Source organism: Balaenoptera acutorostrata, chromosome 2, assembly GCF_949987535.1.
Source record: "Balaenoptera acutorostrata chromosome 2, mBalAcu1.1, whole genome shotgun sequence".
Lineage (NCBI taxonomy): Eukaryota > Metazoa > Chordata > Mammalia > Artiodactyla > Balaenopteridae > Balaenoptera > Balaenoptera acutorostrata.
Window position 1 is genome coordinate 173,241,423 of NC_080065.1, and position 9,761 is coordinate 173,251,183.

The following is a 9,761-nucleotide window of genomic DNA, read 5'->3' on the forward strand; positions in this document are numbered from 1 at the left end:
GGGAGAAGGGGCCACTCAGTTGGGGTGTCCTGCAGGTAGTGCATTGTTCGCTTTCTCTTTTGTTTTTCCTCCAGACTACTCGTGGGCAGATTTTACAGGAGTATCGAAAAATCAAAAAGGTGAGTCTCCATCCCATTGTGGGGGGTAGCTGGGGTGGGCTCAGAAGAAGCTGTTTCAAGATGAGTGGCGCCAGAGTCTGGGAGAGGAGGGAGGGAGGAAGGGCCTCGCTGGGCTGGTCTCAGGCCCTCGGAGTAGCCCCTGCCCCTGGTCACAGCTGAGGAGTTGAACCTGTCCTATGAGCTTGGGTGCAGCCCCTCCCCGGGCACCCCTGCAGCCCCCACCCCCGCTCTCCCAATGTTTGATGGGCACAGCCCCAGGTCCTTTCCGCCTCCCTCAAAGGTCCAGGGGAGGAGCCGTAGTTCCCTGCCCCCATCCTGGCCCCATCTGAGTCCTTAGCTGCTAGAGTCTGGGAGGAACGCCCAGCCTCCTGGGCTCAGGCCGTCTCCTTGGGAGCACCAAGCCCCCAGCCCGGGCTCCCTGAGAGTCTCCTGCGGTGTGGTTCCGCAACAGCAGCTCTCGTTCCCGAGGGCCACGTGTGCCAGGGCGGCTCTCTGCCAGCCAGGCCCGGGCCCAGCGTGGAAGCTCCATGACCCATCTTGCCTCAGCCTCTCACCCTGGCTGTGACCGTTTCCCAGGGTGGAGCCGAGGGACAGAGCAGGGGTCCCCGGCACGGCATGGAGAGCTCAGGCTGCAAGCAGGGCGAGTGGGAACCTGGGGCAGCCAAGCGGGGCAGCTCGAGTTGGGGGAGTCTCAGCCTGGCCGCTCTCTTACAGACCAACACCAACTACAGCCAGGAGAAGCACCGCTGCGAGTACCTGCACAGCAAGCTGGCCCACATCAAGAGGCTCATCGCTGAGTATGACCAGCGGCAGCTGCAGGCCTGGCCTTAGCCCAAGGCCACAGGGCAGGAGGTCCCACCCAGCCAGCCAGGCCAGCTCACCTCACCGGGCTGACCGTTCTGGATGGTGGGGGAGCTGGGGGCGAGGGGGAGCTGGACGAGGAAAAAAGAGATTTATTTGAAAAAATAAACGTGAGGAAGACGCATTCATCTGAGCCAGGAACGCCGGCTTTCAGGGGAATCCCTGCAGCCCTGGCACCCACAGGTCACACAGACCCAGGTGGGGTGTCCAGCTCCCCCGGGGCCCCACACACCTCCTGAGCAGCCTCCCCACCCAGGATGGGCTCCCCAAGAAGCCCACCTCCTCGCCATTCACCCCCCACCCCCCAGGGGCTTCAGCTTCCTGTCAGTGAAAGACTCCAAGGCTGGCCTGCCTGCCCGCCTTTTCTAGTTTTATACAAAGACAGCCACTTTTAGCTACTGCTTATGAGACTTGAGTCTATTTTTATACGAAAGAGAAAGCATCTTTTTTCTAAACCTGTGCCTCCCCTCCTTGGACGCCCAGGGTCTAGGCGCTGCCCTGTGTCCTTTCTACAGTATTACAGATGCTCGGGAAGTTCGGCGTTGTTTCTGCGAGCTCCAGGGCTCCCAGGAGAGAACCCGTGGGGGGCGGGCAGGGGTGCCTCTCCCACGCTGGTCTCCCTCACACACAGCCTCTCCCTCGCTCTAAGGGGGCGGGCAGGGCAATGCGACCCCCGCAGCTCTATTTGGAAAACTCCAGCTGGTCCAGGAGCAGCTGCTGGGAGCCACCGGGCCCACCCTGCTATTCCAGGCCCTCAGCTGTCAGGGGTCACTGGGAGTTTCTGTGCTTGTAGCCCGCGCTCTGCGGCAACAGTGTCGGATTTTATTTTACTGTCTTCTCAATTCTCCCCTTTGCTGCTGCTCTTCATTTCGCACTGTTGAGACCAAGTGGTCTCCATGCTGTTGACCTCGCTCCGCCCCTCAGCCCACTTGTGGGTCCTGGGGTCGTCTTTGCAGAGCCACCACGGGGTTTGCACTCAGGGAGGGGCTGGGGGGTCGATAGAGCCGGGGGTGGGGGGGCGGGGGCAAGAGTGAGCTCGGAAAAGGCGCTGGATCCACCCATTTTGGGGGTGCTGGCCCGAGGACACCCCAATTGCTGCTTAGTCACTGTGCCTAGTCTAATGCCCCCAAGGGCGTCAGGGGGCGTGCGTGTTTGTGTGTGAGGGACCCCCGGGCGCGGTGGGGTCTAAAGCGAGCGTTCACATGAATTTGGAGCCTTTGGAGCCGCATTCAGCGAAGCCACAACTGGGGAAGGTCATGGGGGTGGTTGCAGCCCACAGCCCAGGGGTCACGGGGGGGCGGAGGTGCTGCCAGGAGCAGTAGCGAGGGAGAGCGGAAATGCTCACGTAGACACGTCTAGTTTTCTGAGCTGTGGCGGTGTCTCCTAATGGCTTCCCAAAGAGCAGGCACGCCTGTAGTGTGCCCACCCCACCCCAGAGTCTCTGTGGGACCCCTGGGGTGCCTGGAGTGCCGAGGATGCTGATCCTTTCTGTTTCAACAGCTGTTGTTTTGTTTCTCATTTGGGATGGAGAGGGGGAAGGGCTGAGCAGACCCTGGGACCCCAGGTTCCCCCGACAGCCATCTTGTACTCAGCCTGGACTGCAGACTCAGGTGAAATGGGATCACTCAAGGAGGCCCCACCCTGGAGGGCCGAGCCGCCCTCTGCCCTGGGATCCAGTTCAAGGGACTCTCAGTTGAATTTCCTCCTTCTCGTTGTTTTTTGTTGTTGTTGTTTATTTTCTCCTTTTAAGGAATCATGAAGCTAAGAAAAGTTTTGTGCTTTGGGGGTTGATGGACAAAAGTTCTAGCTGATTAAATATGGTCTAACTTATTGATACTGTGTTTTTTTTTTTTTTCCTTTTAATATTGTACTGTGGAGAAAAACTTTTGAGCCATGGAGTTGGTGTTTACAAGAACTTTTCACTTTTGCCAAAATGTTACAATTGAAAGGCATCTGCATCTTTAGTTTCCTAATATTTTCTTAAAAGATCTAGTGTCCTTTTTGTACACTAAACAGGTGAATGCTGATTTTTTTCAACCTACAATAAATTTCACTGAACTGAACCTGTCGGCCCAAGCTGGGAGTGTATGTGTCATTCCCCGGGGGTGGGCGGCTGGTTCCGTGTTGGGGGTGGGCTGGGGTGAGGAGGCAACCTGGCCATGGGGCGGCCATGGTGATGGGCAGGGCACAGGCTAGTACTGGGCAGAGAAAGCGTCCTGGGCAGCCTGCCAGAGCCACTGCCCAGGAATGAGGCCGGCAGGTGGAGGGCTGAGCTGAGGCGGAGGGCCCTGCAGGTGCCAGAGCAGGAGGCCAGACAGCCTGGTCATGGGTGAGAAATGTCAAGAGATGGGAGGTGGAAGCAGCGGGGAGCCATGGCCGGTGTATGAGCAGGGCAGTACCCCCATGGAGTGCGCAGGGTGGGCTTAGCCAAGCAGGGGGGTCCCCAGGGCTCCCACAGGGCCAAAGCCCCCAGTAGAGGGGCCACATGGGGCAAAGGGAGTGCCCTTATTTGGGGTAACAAGCTGTGACTGACGAAACGGCGATGAGTAACGGCACTGCTTGATTATTCCTCCCGGGCCACACGCTGGGGTGGGGGGGTCCCCTTGCCCCCCCCATGGGGACAGGGACACCAAGGCCCAGTGGAGCCCTACAGGCTCAGGACACCAGCCGGATGGCCATCCTTGCCCCTTGTTCTAGGTGAGGAGCGGAAGGCAGGGGGCAGGTTCTACCCTCCAAGGACACAGTGTGGGGGGAATGTTTGTTTTAGGAAGGAAAAACAGACAAAGAATAAGACCAGGATTAAAGGGGTCCAGGGGTCAGGGACTGTGGGTCTTAGCCTCTCTGGTGGCTCTGCTGGCCAGTGGCCTTGGCCTGAGTTCTGAGGCAGCCCAGGAATCTGAGGGGCACGGGAGGGGAGGTCAGGCAGGCCCTGCGGGGCAGAATGTACCCTGCTACCCAGGCGGCCTGGCCGTGCTGTTCTAAGGAGTAAGAACGTCCCTGCCGCCACGGCCCAGGGCCGACACCTGCCTCCTTCGGCCTCCCACGCCTCAGCCTCACATTGCCCACCCGCCTCCCCCAGCCTCCCCCACGGCCCCCACGCTGCCCCATGGCACCATGGCCACAGGCGGTTCCCTGACCATCCTTCCCAGAGCCGACGGCACCTGAGTCCAGTCCCTCAGGGGCCCAGAAGGGTCTTCCCACCCTCACGACCTGCACCGTGGCCAAGGGGCTTGGGGTCGTCCACCGGCCCCTGCCACTTGCCGGACAACATCCTGCACCCAGATCCTGCGGCCCCTCCTGTGCACCGGGCTCCATCCGGGCGCTGGCACTCAGCAGTGACCTCGACAGCTCTGCCCTTGCCCTCGGAAGCCTGCGGTCTGGTGGGATCGGGGGTCTCCAGTCGCTCACTGCTCACCCCCAGGCAGCACACTCACCCCGTGTCACACACCTAGGCGGTCCCCACAATGGCCTTACAGCACCAACTGACGGCTTGGAATCAAAGCAGCCACGTCCCTCCCAGCTGCCCCAACACTGACCCTCCAGGGATCCTGCCCGGGTCCGTTCTGCCCCCACCACCCTCCTGCCAGCACCTCCCACAGGTTGTCCTGTGAGTGCTGGGGTTTCCCAGGGCTGGGTCTTTGGGGACCTTTCTGTACCCATTACTGTCACACATGGCCTGAAGGCGCAGCCTCGCAGATTCTCCGACACCAACTGGAGGTCCAACAGTTCCATTACCAGGTCTGGCATCAGACGCCACAGGTGAAGGGGCTCAGGCCCCCACTTCGGACACCTGCCACAAGTCCCTGGCCACCCAGACTTCTGACCAACCCGCTATAAATCAGGGGTTCCCTCCCGCCCCCTCAGAGGTTTGGTGAGTTGCTAGAATGGCTCACAGTGCTGAGGAAAACACTTCAACAGCTGAATGGAGGAGAAGCCAAGAGCAGGGTGTGGGGAATGGTACAGGGCTGCCATGACCTCCAGGTGTGCCACCCTCCCAGCACCTCCATGTGTTCCCCCGAATCCTGTTGTTTAGGGGTTTTTTTAACAGAGGTTCCATTACATAGGCATGATTGAGTAAATCGCTGGCCGTCGGTGATTTTTTTTTTTTTCTTCTAATTTTTGGCCGCACCGCGCAGCATGTGGGATCTTAGTTCCGCGACCAGGGATCTAACCCTTGTCCCCTGCAGTGGAAGGGTGGAGTCCTAACCACTGGACCACCAGGGAAGCCCTTGGCAATTGGTGACTGAACTCAATCTCCAGCCAGGAACCGGGGACAAAACCCAAATATTTATTGTAAGGAATTCCCTATCCCCAGCCCTGAGGGTCTGCCCTGGTCCCCAAACTGCCTCCCTCTCCCTCACACCCAGCCCCTTTTCATCTGCCCCTGAAACCAGTCCCCCAGGTTTTTGCCTGGGCAGCTGCTCTTCAAATCGTTGATAGGAGATGTCTGAGTATCTCAAGACCCCTTCCAGCAGCCACCTCCTCCAAGCAGTCTGCCCTGCCCACCCCTGCCTCTTAGGTCCCTCTGGCTGGGAGTGCCCCAAGTCCACTTCTGAATCCCCTACACTGGGTCCCCTTGACGGCAAAGCCTGGACCAGAGTCTTAGAGCCCCCACTCCCCAAGGCCAGGCTCTGACCGTTTCCTGCAAACGTTCCCAACGATCCACCTTTTGGGCCAGCTCCAGTGGTGGAAACTTTCCAGCCGGAGGAGGCCGCTTGTTTTGGAAAGTTCCTGGGGGAGCCGCCCCCGCCCGCCTGCCGAGTTCCCACGCTCCTTTATCACTGGGCGCTTAGAGGGGCTCAGTGCTGTGCAGGCCTAGCTCCTCCCAGCTGGCCGCCTCTGCCCTGCCCATCCCCTTCCCTCCCTTCCCCACAGAACAGTCTCTCCCCCTGCCCCCACTCCAGCCCGGCCCTATCAAGCCCTCCTGCTATAGGTGAGGACACCGAGGACTCGAGGACTCGCAGCCACCCCCGCTCCATGCGAGCCCTGTGGGGGTGGAGTGCCTGGTGGGTGCTGCTGCTCAGGAAGTGGGAGGAGGAGGCAGCCTGGACTGGAGGAGCGTCTCGCTTTGAAATCCGAATCCTGACTTGGTCTTCTGCCTCAGTGTCCCGTGCCTCAGTTTCTCCAGAGACGCCCCCCGCCGGTCCCCCCGACGCAAAGAATGAGCTTCCTAGCCTAGCTCCCCCTCCTGCCTGCCTTGTGGTTGGGGCCTGGCGCTCACTTACAGCCTTAAAGTCCTCTTTTGTAAAATGGGGATAAGCGGCCGCGGGCCCTAAGTGAATCACACGCGCCAAGCTAGGGCCGGGGCGGGGGGGCGGGGAGGGGCTGCGGCCCACGTGATTGCACGGCCGGGGACCAGATAGCCGCGGAAGCTCCGGGCAGAAGGGCCTCGAACCCGAGCCCCACGGCCGGTGCGCGCCCTCCCCCCCACCCCGCGAGCGCCCCTCCTCCCCTGCGCGGGCGGAGCGAGGGGCGGGGCGGGGGTGGGGCCGCGGCTCTTTTCTCTGGAGTTCGCGCGCCCGGAGCCCTAGCTGTCCCCCGCTGTGCCAGCCGACTCCGCGCCGGTGAGTGCCGCCCCAGGAGGGGTGCAGGCTCCCCGGGGACCGAAGTCGGCTTGGCCCGGCCGGTTCTCGGGTCCCCTCTGACCTCCTGCCAACCCCGCGCCCCCAGCTCGTCGCGATGGAGGCCGCAACCGAGTTCGTGGTCGAGAGCCCCGACGTGGTCTACAGCCCCGAGGCCATCGAGGCGCACTACGAGTACCGGACGACGTGCGTCAGCCGCGAGGGCGGCGTCCTCAAGGTAAGCGAGGGACCGACTGGGCGGGCCATGGGGCTGGGGGAACCAGGGAGCCGGGAGGGAGCGGGAATTGCCCAACGTCTGCGACTCCCGCCCTGCAGTGAGGCGGGAGAGGCCTGCGGCCCCGCGGCTCACCGAGCTGCCCGCCCTCAGGTGCACCCCACGTCCACGCGCTTCACCTTCCGGACCGCCCGGCAGGTGCCCCGGCTCGGGGTCATGCTCGTCGGCTGGGGCGGGAACAACGGCTCCACGCTGACCGCTGCCGTGCTGGCCAACCGACTGCGCCTGTCCTGGCCCACGCGCACCGGCCGCAAGGTGGGGGGTCGGGCGAGGCTCGGTCGGAGAGAAGGCTTCGCAGGAATCCATGCGGAGGGGGAGGGGCTCTACGGAGGAGTGGGCCCGCAGTGGGCGGGGTTTCTGGCTGCGGGCGGACTCCGGGGAGGGGCTTCCGCGGGGGGGAGGGAACTCCTCAGGGGTCTTGCGGGGGCGGAGCCTAAGGTGTGGGAGGGCTTCGGGGTGGGACCTCCGGAGCGGAGTGGCTTCCGCCCAGGCTTGGAGCGCCGAGGGGAGGTGCCCAAAAGTAGGGCGGGGCTTGAGGGTGCCGAGAGGGGTCCTGGCCAGCTCGTGGCCCACGCCACGCCCACCCTTCACTCAGCCCCGTCTGCCCACCCCCCCAACCTAGGAGGCCAACTACTACGGCTCGCTGACGCAGGCGGGCACTGTTAGCCTGGGTCTGGACGCCGAGGGCCAGGAGGTGTTCGTGCCCTTCAGCTCGCTGCTGCCCATGGTGGCACCCGACGACCTCGTGTTCGACGGTGGGCGGGGCCCTGGGTCGGGGGTGGGGTGGGAGGCGGGGCCTAGAGGGGCCCAGGATTGGGGCCGGGCCGAGCTTGAGGGTCCCCCCCCCCAGGCTGGGACATATCGTCGCTGAACCTGGCAGAGGCGATGCGGCGCGCACAGGTACTGGATTGGGGGCTGCAGGAGCAACTGTGGCCGCACATGGAGGCCCTGCGCCCGCGGCCCTCCGTCTACATCCCCGAGTTCATCGCAGCTAACCAGAGCGCGCGCGCCGACAACGTAATCCCGGGCACGCGCGCGCAGCAGGTGCAGCCCCTCCCCGCGTCCGTTACCCCTGCCACTTGTCCTCCCTCCCCACCACCTGTTACCCCTCTTTTGTCCCCATGCTCCCATCCCGAGGGTCCAGGTCCCACTTTGCACTTGGGGAACTGAGTGGCCCAGGCCTCCAGAGGTCGGGGGAGCCTGTACAACCTCCCCCCCCTCCATCCCCTCCCCCCCGCAGCTGGAGCAGATCCGTAGGGACATCCGCGACTTCCGGTCCAGCGCCGGGCTGGACAAAGTCATCGTGCTGTGGACAGCGAACACGGAGCGCTTCTGCGAAGTGGTCCCGGGCCTCAATGACACCGCTGAGAACCTGCTGCGCACCATCCAGGTGGGCGCGCCCAAGGGGTGGAGTAGGCTCAGGGCCAGCCCCCAAGGACTCTTCTGTGCTGACTGCTCGCCTTTGCCCGCAGCTGGGCCTGGAAGTGTCGCCCTCCACCCTCTTTGCCGTGGCCAGCATCTTGGAGGGCTGCGCCTTCCTCAATGGGTCCCCACAGAACACCCTGGTGCCTGGTGCCCTCGAGCTTGCATGGCAGCGCCGTGTCTTTGTGGGTGGAGACGACTTCAAGTCGGGGCAGACCAAGGTCAAGTCCGTGCTCGTGGACTTCCTTATCGGCTCTGGCCTCAAGGTGTGTGGGCCTGGGGGGCTGCTCAGCTCAGTATGGGGGGCGTGGACCCCGAGGTGTGGGCTTGTGTGCTGCGGGGCCTGCAGCTGCCGCGGGTCTCCTTGCCCCCGCAGACCATGTCCATCGTGAGCTACAACCACCTGGGCAACAACGACGGGCAGAACCTGTCGGCGCCGCCACAGTTCCGCTCCAAGGAGGTGTCCAAGAGCAGCGTGGTGGACGACATGGTGCACAGCAACCCAGTGCTATACTCGCCGGGCGAAGAGCCCGACCACTGCGTGCGTGGGGCGCAGGCGTGGCAAGGGGCGGGGGTGGGGTGGGGTGGGGCGGTGCTCCCCACAGAGAAGGGCAGGGACCCGTGTGACCTCGTGCCGCCCCCCAGGTGGTCATCAAGTACGTGCCATACGTGGGCGACAGCAAGCGTGCCCTGGATGAGTACACATCGGAGCTGATGCTGGGCGGTACCAACACGCTGGTGCTGCACAACACATGCGAGGTGCGGGGCACGAGGGGGCAGGAGTGGGGCTGCCCACCAGCCCGGCCCACCTCCTGACCCGCTGGCCCCGCAGGACTCGCTCCTGGCCGCGCCCATCATGCTGGATCTGGCCCTGCTGACTGAACTGTGCCAGCGTGTGAGCTTCTGCACCGACATCGACCCGGAGCCGCAGAGCTTCCACCCGGTTCTGTCGCTGCTTGGCTTCCTCTTCAAGGCGCCGCTTGCGCCACCGGGCAGCCCAGTGGTCAACGCGCTCTTCCGCCAGCGCAGCTGCATCGAGAATATCCTCAGGTGTGCCCCGACCTTGGGGATCCCCATCTACGGCCCAGATGTCCACTGGCGGGGCTGTGCACAGGGCCTAGGGACTGCAGGGCAGTCTTGGGGTCTGGCCCCGCTGAGCCGTGACCATCTCCCAGGGCCTGCGTGGGGCTCCCGCCGCAGAACCACATGCTTCTGGAGCACAAGATGGAGCGCCCTGGCCTCAAGCAAGTTGGGCATGTGGCCACCGCCTGCCCCGTGCCTTGCAAGAAAGGATCAGCGCCAACTGCCCCCAATGGCTGTACTGGTGACGCCTATGGGCACTCACAGGCTGAGGCACCCCAGATGCCCACCACCTAAGGCCATGGCCATACAGCTCCCCTGTAATTCCTGCCCCCATTGCTCCTCAGCACCCGACCCTTCCAGGCCCCCTTAAGACAGACAATAAAGCCAGTGCCACTATGAGCCACACCTGTGGATTCTTGG

General features: G+C 63.2%; 2 protein-coding genes across 2 annotated transcripts in view; both read left to right on the forward strand.

Moving 5' to 3' along the window:
* Positions 1–3,043, forward strand: part of ELL (elongation factor for RNA polymerase II) — an 82,626-nt gene extending 79,583 nt beyond the window's left edge. The window contains exons 11-12 of the mRNA XM_007195460.2: positions 75–119; positions 834–3,043. Of these exons, the coding sequence (XP_007195522.2) occupies positions 75–119; positions 834–950 (162 nt within the window). The 3' untranslated portion in view covers positions 951–3,043. The remainder of the gene's footprint in view (positions 1–74; positions 120–833) is intronic.
* Positions 3,044–6,336: 3,293 nt separating this feature from the next.
* ISYNA1 (inositol-3-phosphate synthase 1) lies at positions 6,337–9,740 on the forward strand. The gene is made up of 11 exons (XM_057540695.1): positions 6,337–6,544; positions 6,651–6,779; positions 6,930–7,091; positions 7,459–7,591; positions 7,687–7,880; positions 8,077–8,226; positions 8,309–8,524; positions 8,635–8,799; positions 8,904–9,017; positions 9,091–9,308; positions 9,434–9,740. Exons 2-11 carry the CDS (start codon positions 6,660–6,662, stop codon positions 9,633–9,635), a joined length of 1,674 nt encoding a protein of 557 aa, XP_057396678.1. The 5' UTR covers positions 6,337–6,544; positions 6,651–6,659; the 3' UTR covers positions 9,636–9,740.
* The last annotated feature ends 21 nt before the right edge of the window (positions 9,741–9,761 follow it).

Bases quoted from the DNA above. Each gene is read 5' to 3' on its own strand.
- ISYNA1 (XM_057540695.1), top strand. From the start codon at position 6,660: ATGGAGGCCGCAACCGAGTTCGTGGTCGAGAGCCCCGACGTGGTCTAC. The intron at 7,592-7,686 runs GTGGGCGGGGCC...CCCCCCCCCCAG, and splicing joins CGACGACCTCGTGTTCGACG to GCTGGGACATATCGTCGCTG. The intron at 9,309-9,433 runs GTGTGCCCCGAC...ACCATCTCCCAG, and splicing joins TGCATCGAGAATATCCTCAG to GGCCTGCGTGGGGCTCCCGC.